This window comes from Tetranychus urticae, chromosome 1 (assembly GCF_039701765.1).
Source record: "Tetranychus urticae isolate SD_2017Ah chromosome 1, NJAU_TeUrti_SD_1.0, whole genome shotgun sequence".
NCBI classification, from domain to species: domain Eukaryota; kingdom Metazoa; phylum Arthropoda; class Arachnida; order Trombidiformes; family Tetranychidae; genus Tetranychus; species Tetranychus urticae.
This window is the reverse complement of record NC_142958.1, coordinates 13,494,683-13,512,870: the sequence shown is the minus strand read 5'-3', so window position 1 is coordinate 13,512,870 and position 18,188 is coordinate 13,494,683. Positions and strand designations below refer to the sequence as shown.

The window sequence follows — 18,188 nt, the reverse complement described above, 5'->3', positions numbered from 1 at the left end:
TTTGACTCGAAAATCGGGCCAAATTTGATTTTTAATCTTGATGACTCTTTCCTTATTTCCATATTATTTTTCTGACTTGGATTGGATCAGTAACACTGAATTTCCGTCATGTTTTAATGAACGCGTTTTTATACAAAATTACTGTGAAAATGGATAAAATTGTGCTCATGTTTGATCAATTCAAATTTAATGACAAAATTGTAACTTGTTACAAAGATACCAATTAATGCACTTACTCCGTAATAGAAGAAATAATTGCATTAAAAATGGTTTTACAATCAATGGGAATCACAATTTGCTTTAACGATAGACAAATTTAATGTATAAAACCTTGATAAAGATGAGACAAAGTAAACATTAACAATATAAAATAGAAAATTTACAATTCGAATGATGATTTGATAGTGAAATTATTTGGATGCAACTTGTGATATATTTGTATTTTTGCATAACATTCATTTTTCTCTTCTAATTGTTCTGTTTGAACTGATAATACAAATATTTTAAAATTTTGTCCAAATTAGTGAGCATACGAAAGTTAAGATTTCCATTGACAACAATTGATCGGATTAGTAACATCTTATTTGGAACGACTCCAATCACAAATTTACCGGGTGCAATTTCATAGCTTTTAAAATTTTCATGGTCATTCAAGAATTGATCAAGACCACTGTAATTGCGAAAACATTGGACAGTAAGATGGCACTGCACTTGCTTTATCAAAAAATTCCATTGTTTGTCAAATTGAGCTTCTGAGCACCTGACGGGAATCATAAAACGATCAAATGAAAAGAATTCGCTGGTAAATTGTGGGCAACAATATGTGACTCCATTGATATCACCAAAACGAAGGTCCAAATTTAAAGTAAATGGTTTTACACGAATTGGAGATAGTTTAAGCTGAAAGACTTTAAAATCATCTTTTCCAAGGCAAGGGATGTTGATCACAGTGTCGATCTCTTGAATAGGACAGGATAATCTAAGCTCAATACCAAATAATTTTGACATAATATCTTCGTCCATGGTTCCACTGTTAAATGAAACTTTTAGAGTATAAGGAATTGCTAAAAATTCACAGTCCACCTCAACAGGTTCCAATGTACATTTAATCTCATGGACTGTCAAAGGAATTGAATTTGATTTAGGATCAACAACTACTAAAGGAAGGTTGTCATCGTCAGAAATTTCTTCACAGAAAACTTTTCTCAGATTCTCTTGATTTGGCAAGGTGTTTAACGCAATTGAGTAAATTTGAGACCAACTTGAAATAGTAACACGATTTTTGTTTTTCATTAACATGTCGAGTATCTCATTAAGTAAACTTTTCAGCTTATCATCAATAGTCTGGTGCCGGATAACAACTGCAATAATTGATAGCAGGTCTTTGCATAGGTGAGGATATTGTTTCGCTGCATCATAACAAAAATTTAAAGTATCAAGCATTTTGTCAGAGTCCAACAATTTTCTTGGTTGCTTCAAGATCCATTTTATCGCAAGAAAATATTCTTTCAAACGAGATTTATTTTCATCTCCAACCAAATTTGTCATATTCAATAGCTTGTGAACAAGAGAGGATGAAACACGGGCTGAAAGAGCAGGTTGTCGATCAAGAAGGCACAAACCATATGGGATATGCAATGAAGGAGAGGCCATCATCATCGAGATAAGAAGAGGTTCAATTTCATTTTGTAATCCTGGTCGAACAGTCAAGAAGAAGTGTAGTTGACGATAGAGTGCATTGGTTGCTCTGCGATTAGATTGACTAATGCTGATAGATTCAATTGTTTTCAAGTATGTAATCAAATCACTATCTGAAATTTCTGTTTGACAAAGAATCATGAGTTTCTTCTCTTGAGTATCAGGACCGTCAAATGGACCCAATGCGAATAAATGGGGATCAGCAAGATGAGATGATTTTAAGATTGGCAATAAAGATTTGGCAAAATCAAGGAATAGAAGTCGATGAGCAATAATTAAAGATGGATGAGTGCACAAGCTGATTAGACGATGTAGTAATCCAAGTTCCTCGTTTGTTGAGAAAAGTTCAAGACCAAAGGATCGTAATAGTAGAAGAGAAAAATGAAGATGGAATGCCTCAGTTGAATGAATGAAGAATGGTAGAAACTGTTTGAAAACTAATGGAGTCAGAGTTGCTTGTTTCTTGCTTTCCATTAAATCCGATAGATAATTTAATATTATATGTAGGCGGTAAGGATCCGTGTTATATCGAGGCAGACTACCAATAAGTTGCTTAACTATAGTTGGATCAAATTGAGAACCATTTTTCAATAACAGGCACAACAAAGTTGGATGGATTCGAGGAATAGTAGCATCTGGAACATTTCTGAAGATAATTCCCTGGTATCATTGAAGGAAATAATTTTTAGTGATTTATTAGGTGTTCAAGCAATGATAGGTGAGATTAATTACCGGTCTAGTTTCTTCTAATTGAATCAGACATTGGCACGCAGCATTTGACAAATTTTTGTTGTCTTTACCATTTAACAGATTTACCAATGTTTTGGTAAAACTTTTTAGCAAACCTTCAAGAGAGTCATTAACCTAAAATGAAAAATAGAAACAAAAATTGTAATTAAATGTATAACATATGCAGAATATATACTCACAAGCTCGATTTGACATGTCCATAAAACGGTACAGGTATAAAGATATCTACATTTAACACTGTCACTGGATTTACTAGATTGAAATACATTTATCAATGATCCGATAGTTTGTTCTAGCCTGAGGAGTAAAAAATATGAAAATTATCAAAAATTATCAAAAATGATCAAAAAATATCAAATGAGCGACTTACTTTTCAACATCTGAGACTAGCCAGAAGTATTGTTCCAAAAGTGATAGAAGGTGTAATTTAATTGAGTCATTCACCTCCCCATCAAACAAATCACGTAATATGTCAAGAATAAATGTAGATTCATCAACGGGTAGCAATGATTTTTGGTAGGCCAGATAAGTATCAAACCAATTCTTACCAGCTAGAAGACATTTGGATAAGTTTGATGCTTCTTTTGAAGATTTGATTGATTTAACTGATTTCAAAGATTTCAAAGATTGGATCGAATGACGGCGAAAATCCATCACATTGATTTCGATGGTATTATTGATTCCTGAACAGCTGTCAAAATGAGGGAAACTGAAACTGGTATCTGTTGAACGTCCTCATGAAGGATAATCTGAAAACATCAGAGGCCAAACGAACAAAAGAGAAATTCAAGTGAACAGGTTATAAAAAATTAACTGACATCTTTGTAACTGCAGTAACTCTTCAGTGTAATTTGTTTTGATAACTTAGGCTCACCTGATAGCCATTTAACTGCAGCCATCGCTGAAGAGTAAGATAGAGGAAACAGTAAGTTAAATTTATACTCACTGGAGGGCGACAATTAAAAAATACACAAAATCAGAGTTAAACAATTTTAACGGATTACAGTTAATTGTATGAAATTAAATAGAATACTTGAAATCGTCCACTGATAAGAGTCTCATCTTTGGAAAATTGTAATAGGTTAGATTTCAAGATTTAAGATTTAAATTTATGATAAAATCAGGCGAAAGTAATTTCTCTGCGTTGTTAATGATAAATCAACAGATTTTGGCGAAATCATAAATTAAACTTCATTTAATCCAAATGAAATCATCGAAGTAAAAAATGGTTTCAAATGACTGCTGATCCATTCCGTCGTCTTAAGTATAAGCTCAGTTCAGCTCCTGTAAAATTTCACCAAAGATATCTGGCCAAGTGCTTGTAAATTACTACCTAAAATTATCCCTCAACTAGAGCTTTATCTTTGGGAATACATCGAGGAATATATAAAATATCAGATTTATCCAAATTTAATTCAACATTCTTTTGATAATCCAGTCGAAAATAATTGCAAATCATTAATCATGTGTTGATAGTGATAAACAAACAGATTTCGGTGAAATTAGCGAACGAAATCACAAATTAACCTTCATTTAACTCAAATTTTTATCTCCATTGGAAATCGTGGTCATTTGTTTCGTCGCAACAGGCAAAGGAAAATTTGAATTGGTCGACTCTAATAAATTTGGATATTAAATAACGAGGCAACAGAAAAAAATGCGGTCAGGATGGCCGAGTGGTCTAAGGCGCCAGACTTAAGATCTGGTCCTCAATTGAGGGCGTGGGTTCGAACCCCACTTCTGACATAACTTTTTGTGTACATTTTATCGAAATAATGTTCATCGATTGGATTTCTAGTTCCTGATGTGACTTGAAAAATTGTGAAGGCCAATTTTTTTCGTATGACTATTAATTAATAAGAATTATTGCAGACTAATCATTCTAAAACTTGGAGCTATGGCTACAATTTTCGTTCTTTAAACCTAGTGGTCAAATCGTTCGGACTTGAGCAAATAGTTGACGTGTTGTAATAAGTACTTATAGAATCAATAGATCATGTTGCTTCTTTTCGCATATTCTATTACTTATGCTGTTTTCAAGGTTTTATGATTCATTTTGAAGTTCCAAAGGAAAAACACTTGGAGTGTTGATTAGGAAATAGCAAAGATGTCGATCCATATTACAATTGAATTTCTCTAAAAAGGTTAAAAATTAAAAGGTAAACTCCTTTTAATGGTTATAACTTAAAGGTAACCAAATTGTCCAGTTCAGAAATAGTTGTACAAATATTTAAATCTATTCTTTATTAATCTATTCGACTTCATTGTTAATCCAGTTTAGAGGAAGAAAAATAGATGATTAACTTTATCTATTCCAAGCGATCTATAATTGAAGTAGAGTTAAGTTTAAATTATCTCCACCCTCAATGAACTATTTGTTGATTAACATTGTACATAGCAGCTTTTCAATGCTGCTTATATTTTCCACCATCATTATTAAACAATATTGTATTGAGTTAGTAAAAATTGTAAATAATTTCCGTAAGAAGACAAAAGCCAGAAGAAAGTGATTTTAATATAAGATTATTATGATTATTATTATTATTAAAGGTGGAGGAGAAGAAAGAAAGAGGCTGATGATAATGATAGACTATCCGGATAACAATGAATTTGAAAGTGTCATAATCGCCATCTTCATTTTGGGTTATATTTCACTTACTAACCATCATTACCATGATATACATTTAATATATTTTATTTATTTTCGGTTTATCGTCAGATGGTGGTTAAAGTGGTTAAAGTGCTGCTTGTTTATCAAAAACCTTAATGATTCCAGATCGAGTTTACTGGTAAAAAGGTTATTGTATTTCGGACCAAAATTCACTATCTATCATAAACTTAGCTTAACTTGACTCATCACCGAGAAAGTGAAAATGAAACAAAGTAACAATTATATTAATTTGATAATCGATAAACCGTTCGTTGTTTTTACGGTTCCCTGTAAGTTCGCCAATTTTAAGCCTTAAAACAAACCAAGAGGCAAATCCTTTTACCACTTTAAAGAAACATTGACAATAATTATTTGCTGCTTTGGTAAGTAAATTATCAATTTTGATTAAGATATTCGTATACAGCGATTAAGCTCAAGCTGAATGAATTCAATTTCATCATTTTGGAAGCTTGTTGTATCAGTTTGAAAAGAGATACAATGTCTAGTGCTTTTATTGACCAACTAGTCGAAAAAAAATGTCCAACAGGATAGTTCGGTTTCAAGCTAAAGATTCAGTGAAAAAAACTAAAATTTTTAAATTAAATAAAATTATTGGAGTGATACAACAAGCTTCCAAAATGATGAAATTGAATTAATTCAGCTTGAGCTTGATCGCTGTACACGAATATCTTAATCAAAATTGATAATTTACTTACCAAAGCAGCAAATAATTATTGTCAATGTTTCTTTAAAGTGGTAAAAAGATTGGACTCGTTGTTTGTTTTAAAGCTTAAAATTGGCGAACTTACAGGACACCTGTTTTTACAATGGTCATTTATCGTCAGATTTGTTGATCAGAATGTCATATTTTATTAGTTATGATGGCTTTATAAAAAACTAATGATGTCAAAGTTTAATATCACATTTCGTATCTAACTGGGTTCCATTTTTACTGAAGTGTCCATCTTATCAGAATCTCCAACTGTTTGTCCATAATGATCATAAGTTTTTTGCCAATCTTTAGGTGTTTTATCATTTGGTTTTCCTTTGCTATCCAATAAACCTTCTTTGATCATTTTCTTCTTCAATGTGGCCTGAATTAAAAAATCAAAATGAATAAAAAACATTAGTAACAATTAATATAAATAAAAATTCATTGACATTTAGAAGCAAAATACTTACATTAGGTCCTAATCCCCATCTCCTAGGATAAAGATCTCGTTCCATGACAACTCTTTTAATTTTGGCGACAACTCCATGATCACAACTAGCAATCGTAGATGTAGTCATAAGAGCGATAGCTGAAAAGAAAAAGCAAATGATTAATTTGAGTTCAGTTCGTTGTAAATCATATTTAAAATCTAAAATCTATATACCTATACAAATAGCTTCTCCTTTAGTAGTAAGAATAACAATTTCTGCACCAATTTCAATTCCATCATCATATCTTAAAACTCCGGGTAACATAATCTTCGCTCCATAACATATGGCGTTGACAGATGAATCTTTCATTATGATTCTTTTATGAGAAGTTAACAGAGCTTCTAGCGGCTGGATAACTCTTCTAAGATATGTTTCATCGTTATGATTTTCATATAACCATTGAGCATCTAGAATATCGTGCATAGTCACTAGATTATCATATTCTGTCACTATTCCTGACCTAATTCGTCTCAATTCAATCATTTGACCACCAGTTCCCAAAACAAGTCCAATGTGAACACAAAGAGTTCTGATGTAGGTACCAGCTTCACAACTTATGGAAATAACACCGATTCCTTTATCGTTGTTGAATTCCAACAATTTACTTTCATAAATTGTTCTTACTCTAAGTTGTCGTTTAACAGCACTGATTAATGGTGGTCTCTGGAAAAGTGCACCAGTTAAAGTTTCAACAGCAGAGAGAACTTTCTTTTCATTTTCAACAGGAGCATGTAATCGGAATATTCCGACATACTCTTTTCCAGCACCTTGTTGAGATTTAACAAGTCTAGTGGCTCTTTCAATGCACACAATAAGGCAGCCAGTAACTTTTGGGTCTAAAGTACCCGAATGTCCAGTTTTACTAACTTTTAGGATTCTTTTAATCCAAGCAACAACTTCATGTGAAGATGGATTGGATGGTTTATCCAGGTTGATAAAACCTGATTTTACATATTCATTGATATCACGTTTGTATGGTGAACATCCATTAGGCAGTGGAGTGAAATGATTACATCGTACGTTTAGCTTTGAAAAGTTTTTCAGCAGCAAAGGCCAGGAATCATCATTAACTACATCACCTGTTGGCTTCAAAACAAAATCACTATCTTGTTTTCCAGCATCAGACTTTCTACTTTTTTTCTTTGATTTTTTTTCTTTAACAGGAGAGGTAGTTTCCATAATTAACACAATCTAATACAATTGAACAATTAGATCACAAAAAAATCATAATAATAAACAAGGCAAAATAAAGTTGTATTGAGACGAGAGTTTGTATCTTATTGAATACTCAAACACAAGAAAACCATGCTTCACACATGCTTTTTGTATGCGTGTCTATGGACTTTTTAGCCCGCCATTTTTAAATATTGAGTAATCAGAGACATTGAACTTGCCTTCTTACGACTAGTCAGTTTCTTCGTCGTCATTATCATTATTATCACTATTCTGAAATGCTTTAAATTTTTGTTATGATGCAGCGAAACAATTTCCTAACCTATGCAAAGACCTGCTATCCATTATTGCAGTTGTTATCCGGCACCAGACTATTGACGATAAGCTGAAAAGTTTACTTAATTAGATACTCGACATGTTAATGAAAAACAAAAATCGTGTTGAGGTGGACTGTGAATTTTTAGCAATTCCATATACTCAATGTTATCAAAATTTCTTGCCTGGGAAAAGATGATTTAAATGTCTTTAGGCTTAATTTCAATGACTCAAGTCATAACTAATTCTTGTAATTCCCTGTAGTTTCAATATTCACTCACTAGGAGGAACGACTGCAATTATTAATAAGCCCCTTGGAAGCGTGACTTCAGTCCTCGTGTTTTTTGTTTCCGTTTTAAACTTGTTCAAATTTTAAACTCGTTGTGTTAAGCGTTCATCGAAATAAATTAAATCAAATTAATCATGTTGATTCTTTTTGAATCTGCTGTTGGTTATGCTGTTTTCAAGGTTAGTATTACTTTTTTTATACAATATTTAAATGGTTAATTAGATGTTTCAACATTGTCTTACCTTGTGTCTTTTCTTTTTCAGCTCAAAGATGATAAAAAATTGGAGAAAGTTGATAAGCTCCATGCTTTATTTGAAGATCCTGCCAGTGCCAATAAATTACTGAATTTACAAGCATTTGAAAAATTTTCAGATGTGACTGAAGCTGTTGAATGTGCTACATCAATGTTGGAAGGAAAAGCCAGCAAAAAGTTGAAAAAATTGTTGAAAAAAATCGTTGCTAAAGAGCCAAATGAAATTGTTGGTGTTGCTGACCCTAAATTGGCGACTTACATTAAAGAAAAATTTAATGTTAGCTCTGCCGCTACATCGGCTGTGCAACAATTAATGTCCTGCATAAGATTGAATGTTGAAAATTTGATACCAGAATGGTCACCATCAGAAAACGAAGCCATGGAAATGGGATTAAGTCATGGGTTAGTAATTTGTTATTTAATCTTTTTAAACTTATGATTAAACTCTTATTAGGGTTTAATTAAAAATTTTGTAATCTATGACTCAATATTCGTTATTTCCCAAGAAAAAGATACTGCACATGATGGATAACTTGTTATTGATTTAGAATGATGAATATCTAAATTTTTCGTCACTACAACTGATCGCAGTCCCTCTTATAACTCTCTTGGTGACAATTTTCTTGAATTTTCTGTAATTCACCTCATTATTAATGACTAATTCTTTTATTTTCTTACAGTATTTCAAGATATCAACTCAAATTCAGTGCTGATAAAGTGGATACAATGATTATCCAAGCTGTTTCTCTACTCGACAATTTAGATAAAGAGCTAAATAATTATATTATGAGATGCAAAGAATGGTATGGTTGGCATTTTCCTGAATTGGCTAAAGTTGTTCCTGACAATACGTCTTATATTAAAGCTGTTTTGAAAATGGGAATCCGAACAAATGCATATTCATGCGACTTCAGTGAATTTTTGGCCCCAGAGACGGAGCAAGAAATTAAAGAATTAGCGGAAGTTTCGATGGGTACTGATATTTCAGAAGAAGACATGATGAATATCGAACATTTATGTAGAAATGTTTTGGATATGCAAGAATATCGTACTCAATTGTTTGAATATTTAAAAAATCGAATGATGGCAATCGCACCCAATCTAACCATGTTGGTTGGAGAATTGGTTGGCGCTCGCCTAATTACCCATGCTGGCTCTTTGATTAACTTAGCAAAACATCCTGCTTCGACAATTCAAATATTAGGTGCTGAAAAAGCCCTCTTTCGTGCTCTTAAAACACGCCATGACACTCCCAAGTATGGTTTGATTTATCATGCTCAGTTAGTTGGCCAAAGTAATCCACGGCTTAAAGGTAAAATGTCTCGAATGCTTGCTGCTAAATCAGCTCTAGCTTGTCGTGTTGATGCAATGGGTGAAAATCCAGGAAATGCTTTAGGATTAGAACATAAAGCAAAATTAGAGGCGAGATTAAAAGTTTTAGAAGAAAGCAAAGTCAGAGCTATCAGTGGAACTGGTAAAGCTCAAGCAAAATGGGATAAATATGAGAATAAATCCCAAATGCTATCTTATAAGTCAGGAGGAGATTCAACAATGCCGCAAAGTGGGAAAAGAAAGCACGAAAAAGACGATGATCAACCCAAAGCATCAGCTTCAGGTAACTTCTTCGGACAAAAAGTGCAGCCTAAAACAGAAAAGGATGATGACGACGACGAGGATAGTGATGACGATGATGACGAATCTGACTCGTCTGAAGAAGAAGCGAAGCAACCTCCAATGTTTTCTGCTAGCAAATCATCTGCTAAAAAAGGCAAACCTGAACCAGCTCGGATCTCTAAACCTGCACCCCAAGCTGCTGCTGACTCTTCTAGTAGTGAAGAAAGTGATGATAGCAGTGATGACAGCGATTAATTTCAAGACTACCACTATTCGTTGTATATTTATGTTAATTAAAATGGTCCATTTTTATTTTCAATCAAATTTTCATAATACAATCATATCTATCATCCTGCCACTATTAAATCGCTGAAATATCGGATAAATTGTATCCTTAGTTTAATTATCTCGACCATAAAGTGACTGCTACATAATTGCATCTTTACATTCTCAATATTGAAAAAATTAAATTTTTGCATTTTTACTCTCAATTGACATTCGATATAATTTATTCATGATATTAGTTATTGAAAGATTCCCATATTTTGATGTCAGGCTGTCCATTTATATGGACTATTAACAAGTATCACAGTTTTCATTTTCTGTTTCTGTAGAACAGGTCAAGGTAGCATTTCAGTTGAACCGAATGCATCCTGTAATCTTGAGAGTCTGTGAGCTGAAACTTATTATTTGTCCATAAAAATTGTTGACTCACACCATGGACCGAATACTTTTTTCGATTTATCAATAGCTCTCTTTAATTTGACCATTGGCCTTAAAACTTTAAACCTCAATATTTTGCGAATGGCATCACAAACACTAATCATTCTTTCACTAATTTGATTCCTCATTAATAAATAATTTAATACATTCTAAAAATTTTCCATTAACACATTTTTGATTTTTGGGTTGTAAATGTGTAAGCAACAAATTATTAATATTTAACAAACAAAACTCATCTCAATCCATTTCTTGGTAAATAAACCAATTTTCTGGTTAAACTTACAATTGAAATGCAAAGAGTGATGCCAAAGACGCGAACAATTGAGTAAAGAGTTTAGACTTGGCAGGTTTGTAGAGATATAAAAACTCAGTCCATTAGTGCTATTAAATAATTCATCCGATGGACAGTTTGCTAGGAAATCGAGGTAAAAGTTGAACCTTCGATCGCCTTTTGTTCCCCTTATGCAAGCAGATTTTTACACGAAACTTATGCTACTGATGTATCTTAAAGATCAACACCAGAATATTGTCTTTCCTTCCAAATGCTGTTTAATTTGTTTGCAATTTAATTCAATCTAGGGTCATTAACATGTAAACCAGTGGCTGATAAGATCGAGAAAAATTTGTTAACCCGAACCCTTCCAGAAGAGCCTGCAAACATATCAAACAACACGTCGGTTGTTTATTTGGTCTTTCTTGTTGAACTATGGAAGGGTTAAAAGTTATGAATGAAAAGAGTTGAAAGTTAAGAGAAATGAGATTCTGGTTGTTACTAAAAAGACAAAACCAACACAATTGTTACATTTATGCACAAATTGACACAAACACTGGAAGAGAAATGGGCTGAAACGGGTAAAAGTTAATTTGTCGCAAATTTAAACTCTTTCAGTTTGTAGAGAAATAAAAACTGAGTCCGTTTGTGTGCAATAAAAATTTCTCTGATGAATAGTTGTCGAGGAAATCGCAGTCAAAGTTGAAACTTCATCCGCTTTTAACGCAGTTGTTAGGCCGAATTTTTTCATGAAACTCATTTACTCTGATGTGAAATTTGATGGTCAATCAGAAAATGAACATATTTCGAGAGATTACATTTTGTCTTTCCTTTAAAACAGATCAGTTCGATTTTTATTTAAACCTGTCGCATTCTGTGACCATAAGAGTTAGAGTGCTGAAACTTATTATTAGTTTATAAAAATGACTATTATACATCATGATGTAAATAGTTTTTCCAATCTATCAACAGTTCTGATGATTTTGGCCATTGAAATAAAAAGTTACATCCTCGATATTTCGAGAATGGCATCACTTACGATCATCATTCTTTGACCAAACATTAGATTGGAGTGTAGGCTATAGCATAGTAAGGATAAATACCAAATTAAATCTTGCTGTCGCTTAAGAAGCGCGTATAAATGCGTTCATTGCAAGTTTTGTTTTCATATTGCATGTTATGCAGTTAAAAAGACACAGTTGTAACATTTGTGCACAAATTGACACAAATACTGAAAAAGAAACAGTTAAAAACGAACAAAAACGGGTAAAAATAAATTTCTTGCAAATTTAGAGTCTGTTAGTTTGTTGAGAAATGAGAACTGAGTCCGTTTGTGTGATTTTAAAACTTCTCTGATCGACATTTGTCCAGAAAATCGAGTTCAAAGTTGAAACTTCGATCGCCTTTTGTGTAGTTGTGTGACTAGATTTTTTCATGAAACTCATTCTGAAGATTTAAATTTTGATGGTTAACCAGAAAATGAACTTATTTCTAGAAATAATACTTTCTGTTTTCAGATAAACAGATCAGTTCGATTTTTAGTTAAACCTGTCGCATTCAATAACCACAATAAATAAGAAGCTCAAACTTGTTATAAGTACATCAAAATTGTTTGCGCACATTATGCATGTAATAGTTTGTCTGATTCATCAACAGTTCTGGTGATTTTGGCTATTGGCATGAAAAGTTTGAGCCTCGATATTTCGAGAATGGCATCACTTATAATCATCATTCTTCGGCTGGACATTAGATTTTACTATGAACTATAACTGTAGTATGAATAAAAATCTATGCAAATCTGAGCTATTTCAATAATGATGAGTTTCTTCTAGCACATAAGATTTGTGTTTGCATAACCAATAAACTTCATAAAGCAAGTTTCAAATAGGATAACATAAATTATACAATGCTATAACTTTTTTCGTAATATCTTGAATAATTTAATATCACATCAAATTATAGTCCATAATGCAATCTAATGTTTGGTTAAAGGATGATGCTTTTAAGTTATGCCATTCGTGAAATATCGAGGCTCAAACTTTTCAGGCCAATGGGCAAAATCAACACAACTATTGATAAATCGGAAAAACTATTTAAGCCATAATGTGTGCAAACCATTTTAATGTATTAATAACAAGTTTGAGCTCTCTATTTCTTGTGGTCATTGAATGCGACAGGTTTAACTAAACTTCGAACTGATCTGTTTATCTGAAAACAGAAAATGTTATTCCTCAAAATGAGTTCACTTTCTGGTTAACCACCAAAAGTTACATCTTCAAAATGAGTCTCTTGAAAAGATCTGACCTCACAACTGCAGAAAAAGCGATCGAAGTTTCAACTTCAAACTCGATTTTCTCGAAAATTGTTCTTCGGATGAAATGTCTAATAGTACCAATCAGCTCAGTTCTTATTTCTTAACAAACTTACAGAGTCTAAACTTGCAAGGAATTTATTCTTACCCGTTTCAGCTCATTTCTTTTTCAGTATTTGTGTCATTTTGTGTATAAATGCTACAACTGTGTCTTTTTAACTGCATTACATGCAATATGAAAACAAAACTTGCAGTGAACGCAGTTATACGCGCTTCTTAAGAGACAGCAAGATTTAATTTGGTATTTATCCTTACTATGCTATAGCCGACACTGAAATCTAATGTTTAGTCGAAGAATGATGATTGCAAGTGATGCCATTCTCGAAATATCGAGGCTCAAACTTTGCAGGCAAATGGCCAAAATCAACAGAACTGTTGATTGATTGGAAAAACTACAGTGCATAAAAAAAGTTTATCCCATTCAATTTTTTATCGATGGCGGCTATTTCAGAGGCTAGTTAAGGGAATTAACTATGGAAACTAATTCCCTGCAGCATTGTTTTTCATAAGTAAAGATAGAAATTTTGTTAATTGTTCAGTCAATAAATTTATCAATCAATCAACTCAAAACTTAAAAGTTATCATAAAAAAAGTTTATCCCCTTCGAATCTTAAGTGTTCTCAGGTCAAAAAAAAGGTAAGATTTTTTAGCTTATGGCTTATTTAGTGTGACCAAATGAATAACTTTTCCACCTTTTCAGAAATGCCTAAAGCTTCAGAGATAACTGAGAGTGAAAGATCTCAAATTTTCAGATTACGTCGGATTTATCCAACCTGGACACTCGCCAAGATCGCTGAAGCTGTTAATCGTGATAGATCCACAGTGGGAAAAGTTCTGAAGTGCTCGGAAAATCACCAAAAAGCCAAAAGGTCTGGAAGACCAAAAGTAACAACACCGAGAGAGGATCGAGAGATTGTAAAGTTGGCCAAGAAAGATCGATTGAGCGTGGTAAAGATTGCTAATGAGCTTGATTTGCAGTGCACTCCTATGACAGTTTACAATAGGCTTGTATCTGACCCAACAACTCGATTCGGCAAGCATAAATCCAAGCCAGTGCTAACGAAAAGACATCGAGATGCAAGGCTTGCTTTTGCAAAACAAATGGTTTCATTGACTGATGATCAATGGGCTAATATCATCTGGAGTGATGAAAAGAAATGGAATTTAGATGGACCTGATGGAATCAGATGCTTCTGGTATGATATCAGGAAAGAAAGGCAGATTTTTAGCAGAAGACAAGGTGGAGGTGGTGGATTGATGGTTTGGGGAGCGTTTGCTGCAAATGGAAAGACTGATTTGGCCTTTTGCAAAATCAAAATGAATTCCAACGATTATCAGGATCTTCTTGGAGAGTTTTTACTACCATCTGCACCTCTAATCACTGAATCTGGATACATTTTTCAACAGGACAATGCACCAATCCATGCATCTCAATCCACTAAAAGTTGGTTAGAAGCAAATGGAGTTCAAACTTTGCAGTGGCCTGCTTGCTCACCTGACCTCAACCCTATTGAGAATCTATGGGGCTATCTTACCCGAAAGGTTTACGCTCAGGGACGGCAATTCAAAACAATAAATGAACTAAAGATTGCTGTTGTTGATTGCTGGAATAATATTCCTGCTGATTTGTTGAAAAAGTTGGTTTCGTCAATGAAAGATCGGATGATTAAGGTCATTCAAAATAAAGGTGGATCAATTGATTATTGATTGTAGTTTCAAAGTTATTAGCAAATGGGATAAACTTTTTTTATAATAGCATTAATGTTAAATTTTTCTTACTTCGATTCTAGTCAAATGCATTTGTCGAAAGACCTTTTGTTTATTGAAAAGTTTAATTTGAAATTAAATTTAAATTTTGCAATATAAAAAACCCTAATTGTCTAACTTTTATTAAAAAAATTTGATTGAAAATTGAATGGGATAAACTTTTTTGATAGAGTGTATTTAATCCATGATGTGTGCAAACATTTTTAATGTACCAATAACAAGTTTAAGCTTCTTATTTATTGTGGTCACTGAATGCGACAGGTTTAACTAAAAATCGAACTGATCTGTTTATCTGAAAGCAGAAGATGGTATTTCACGAAATAAGTTCATTTTCTGGGTAACCATCAAAATTTAAATCTTCGAAATGAGTTTCATGAAAAAATCTAGTCACACAACTGCACAAATGGCGATCGAAGTTTCAACTTTGACCTCAATTTTCTAGAAAACTAATCATCGGATTAATAACTTGATGGTGCCAATAGACTCACTTTTCATGTCTCTTCAAATCCATTTAGTCTAAACTCTTAACGCGTCTTTGGCATCACTCTTTGCATTTCATTTGTAAGTTTAACCAGAAAATTGGATTATTTACCGAGAAATGGGTTGAGGTGAGTTTTGTTTGTTAAATAAGTTGTTGCTTACACATTTACAACCCAAAAATCATGACCCAATCCATGTGTTGATGGAAAGTTTGTAAATTGAATTAAATTATTAATTAATGAAGAATCAAATTGATGAAAGAATGCTTAGTGTTCTGCCATTTGCCATTCTCGAAATATTGAGGTTTAAAGTTTTAAGCCCAATGGTCAAAATAAAGAGAACTATTGATAAATCGAAAAAAGTATTCGGTCCATGGTGTGAGTCAACAATTTTTATGGACAAATCATAAGTTTCAGCTCTCAGACTCTCAAGATTACAGGATGCATTCGTTTCTATTGAAATGCTAACTTGGTCTGTTTTACAGAAACAGAAAATGATATTTTTCAAAATAAGAACATTTTCTGGTTGACCATCAAAAGTTAAATCAATAAATTGAGTTTCATGAAAAAAATCTGTCTCAACAGCTTAACAAAAGGCGATTGAAGTTTCAACTGCGACTACGATTTTCTAAATAACTTTTCACCAGAGAAATTTTTATATTGACAAAATGGACTCTGTTTTTATGTCCCATTTATCGCATTTATCACATTTAGAAGGTCCAGATACTCAATGATTATCTGTCAAACAGAAATGTCACATTTACCTGTCAAACTACTGTAGTATCTCGATACTAAAGATAAAACGCAAAACAATATTCAAAGATGGCGGGCTACAAAAGTCCATAGACACGCATGCAAAAGACATGTGTGTGAAGCATGGTTTTCTTGTGTTCAAGTAAAAAATACAAATTCAATGTTTAGTTTAAATTAAACTTTATTTTGCAGTTTCTTAAATACATTTCTTATATATCATTGTGTTAATTATGGAAACTACCTCTCCTGTTAAAGAAAAAAAATCAAAGAAAAAAAGTAGAAAGTCTGATGCTGGAAAACAAGAAAGTGATTTTGTTTTGAAGCCAACAGGTGATGTAGTTAATGATGATTCCTGGCCTTTGCTGCTGAAAAACTTTTCAAAGCTAAACGTACGATGTAATCATTTCACTCCACTGCCTAATGGATGTTCACCATACAAACGTGATATCAATGAATATGTAAAATCAGGTTTTATCAACCTGGATAAACCATCCAATCCATCTTCACATGAAGTTGTTGCTTGGATTAAAAGAATCCTAAAAGTTAGTAAAACTGGACATTCGGGTACTTTAGACCCAAAAGTTACTGGCTGCCTTATTGTGTGCATTGAAAGAGCCACTAGACTTGTTAAATCTCAACAAGGTGCTGGAAAAGAATATGTCGGAATATTCCGATTACATGCTCCTGTTGAAAATGAAAAGAAAGTTCTCTCTGCTGTTGAAACTTTAACTGGTGCACTTTTCCAGAGACCACCATTAATCAGTGCTGTTAAACGACAACTTAGAGTGAGGACGATTTATGAAAGTAAATTGTTGGAATTTAACAACGATAAAGGAATCGGTGTTATTTCCATAAGTTGTGAAGCTGGTACCTACATCAGAACTCTTTGTGTTCACATTGGACTTGTTTTGGGAACTGGTGGTCAAATGATTGAATTGAGACGAATAAGGTCAGGAATAGTGACAGAATATGATAATCTAGTGACTATGCACGATATTCTAGATGCTCAATGGTTATACGAAAATCATAACGATGAAACATATCTTAGAAGAGTTATCCAGCCGCTAGAAGCTTTGTTAACTTCTCATAAAAGAATCATAATGAAAGATTCATCTGTCAACGCCATATGTTATGGAGCGAAGATTATGTTACCAGGAGTTTTAAGATATGATGATGGAATTGAAATTGGTGCAGAAATTGTTATTCTTACTACTAAAGGAGAAGCTATTTGTATAGGTATATTGCTTATTGACTTTTATAAATATGATTTACACCTGAACTGGCCTGAACTCAAATTAATCATTTGCTTTTTCTTTTCAGCTATCGCTCTTATGACTACATCTACGATTGCTAGTTGTGATCATGGAGTTGTCGCCAAAATCAAAAGAGTCGTCATGGAACGAGATCTTTATCCTAGGAGATGGGGCTTAGGACCTAATGTAAGTATTATGCTTCTAAATGTCAATGAATTTGCATGCAAACAATTGTTAATAATGATTTTATTTATTTTGATTCTTTATTTCAGGCTACATTGAAAAAGAAAATGATCAAAGAAGGTTTATTGGATAGCAAAGGAAAACCAAATGATAAAACACCTAAAGATTGGCAAAAAACTTATGATCATTATGGACAAACAGTTGGAGATTCTGATAAGATGGACACTTCAGTAAAAATGGAACCCAGTTAGATACCAAATGTGATATTAAACTTTGACATCATTAGTTTTTTATAAAGCCATCATAACTAATAAAATATGACATTCTGATCAACAAATCTGACGATTAATAACCATTGTAAAAACAGCGAACGGTTTATCGATTATCAACTTAAATAATTGTTACTTTGTTTCATTTTCACTTTCTCGGTGATGAGTCAAGTT

General features: G+C 32.9%; 4 protein-coding genes and 1 non-coding gene across 5 annotated transcripts; 3 read left to right on the top strand and 2 right to left on the bottom strand.

Moving 5' to 3' along the window:
- Nucleotides 1–165: 165 nt before the first annotated feature.
- LOC107361372 (AP-5 complex subunit beta-1) lies at nucleotides 166–3,296 on the bottom strand. Its single transcript, XM_015928190.3, has 4 exons — nucleotides 2,819–3,296; nucleotides 2,628–2,745; nucleotides 2,431–2,562; nucleotides 166–2,358 (listed from the first exon to the last, which is right to left on the bottom strand). The coding sequence occupies exons 1-4, from the start codon at nucleotides 3,100–3,102 to the stop codon at nucleotides 469–471; spliced, it is 2,424 nt and encodes an 807-aa protein (XP_015783676.2). The 5' UTR covers nucleotides 3,103–3,296; the 3' UTR covers nucleotides 166–468.
- An 814-nt stretch (nucleotides 3,297–4,110) lies between these two features.
- On the top strand, nucleotides 4,111–4,194 carry TRNAL-UAA (transfer RNA leucine (anticodon UAA)). The gene has a single exon. It is a non-coding gene; the product is annotated as a tRNA-Leu (tRNA).
- Nucleotides 4,195–5,944: 1,750 nt separating this feature from the next.
- LOC107361413 (H/ACA ribonucleoprotein complex subunit DKC1-like) lies at nucleotides 5,945–7,578 on the bottom strand. The gene is made up of 3 exons (XM_015928243.3): nucleotides 6,475–7,578; nucleotides 6,281–6,399; nucleotides 5,945–6,192 (listed from the first exon to the last, which is right to left on the bottom strand). The coding sequence occupies exons 1-3, from the start codon at nucleotides 7,478–7,480 to the stop codon at nucleotides 6,031–6,033; spliced, it is 1,287 nt and encodes a 428-aa protein (XP_015783729.1). The 5' UTR covers nucleotides 7,481–7,578; the 3' UTR covers nucleotides 5,945–6,030.
- A 528-nt stretch (nucleotides 7,579–8,106) lies between these two features.
- Nucleotides 8,107–10,436, top strand: nop5 (nop5 ribonucleoprotein). Its single transcript, XM_015927993.3, has 3 exons — nucleotides 8,107–8,257; nucleotides 8,342–8,733; nucleotides 9,012–10,436. Exons 1-3 carry the CDS (start codon nucleotides 8,213–8,215, stop codon nucleotides 10,198–10,200), a joined length of 1,626 nt encoding a protein of 541 aa, XP_015783479.2. The 5' UTR covers nucleotides 8,107–8,212; the 3' UTR covers nucleotides 10,201–10,436.
- A 5,996-nt stretch (nucleotides 10,437–16,432) lies between these two features.
- Nucleotides 16,433–18,082, top strand: LOC107361221 (H/ACA ribonucleoprotein complex subunit DKC1). Its single transcript, XM_015927994.3, has 3 exons — nucleotides 16,433–17,545; nucleotides 17,630–17,748; nucleotides 17,835–18,082. The coding sequence occupies exons 1-3, from the start codon at nucleotides 16,540–16,542 to the stop codon at nucleotides 17,994–17,996; spliced, it is 1,287 nt and encodes a 428-aa protein (XP_015783480.2). The 5' UTR covers nucleotides 16,433–16,539; the 3' UTR covers nucleotides 17,997–18,082.
- Nucleotides 18,083–18,188: the final 106 nt, after the last annotated feature.

Bases quoted from the DNA above. Each gene is read 5' to 3' on its own strand.
- LOC107361372 (XM_015928190.3), bottom strand. From the start codon at position 3,102: ATGGATTTTCGCCGTCATTCGATCCAATCTTTGAAATCTTTGAAATCA. The intron at 2,746-2,818 runs GTAAGTCGCTCA...TTTACTCCTCAG, and splicing joins CTAGTCTCAGATGTTGAAAA to GCTAGAACAAACTATCGGAT. The intron at 2,359-2,430 runs GTAATTAATCTC...CAATGATACCAG, and splicing joins AATTAGAAGAAACTAGACCG to GGAATTATCTTCAGAAATGT.
- LOC107361413 (XM_015928243.3), bottom strand. From the start codon at position 7,480: ATGGAAACTACCTCTCCTGTTAAAGAAAAAAAATCAAAGAAAAAAAGT. The intron at 6,400-6,474 runs GTATATAGATTT...TTTTCTTTTCAG, and splicing joins AGGAGAAGCTATTTGTATAG to CTATCGCTCTTATGACTACA. The intron at 6,193-6,280 runs GTAAGTATTTTG...TTTTTAATTCAG, and splicing joins GATGGGGATTAGGACCTAAT to GCCACATTGAAGAAGAAAAT.
- nop5 (XM_015927993.3), top strand. From the start codon at position 8,213: ATGTTGATTCTTTTTGAATCTGCTGTTGGTTATGCTGTTTTCAAG. The intron at 8,258-8,341 runs GTTAGTATTACT...TTTCTTTTTCAG, and splicing joins TTGGTTATGCTGTTTTCAAG to CTCAAAGATGATAAAAAATT. The intron at 8,734-9,011 runs GTTAGTAATTTG...ATTTTCTTACAG, and splicing joins GAAATGGGATTAAGTCATGG to TATTTCAAGATATCAACTCA.
- LOC107361221 (XM_015927994.3), top strand. From the start codon at position 16,540: ATGGAAACTACCTCTCCTGTTAAAGAAAAAAAATCAAAGAAAAAAAGT. The intron at 17,546-17,629 runs GTATATTGCTTA...TTTTCTTTTCAG, and splicing joins AGGAGAAGCTATTTGTATAG to CTATCGCTCTTATGACTACA. The intron at 17,749-17,834 runs GTAAGTATTATG...TCTTTATTTCAG, and splicing joins GATGGGGCTTAGGACCTAAT to GCTACATTGAAAAAGAAAAT.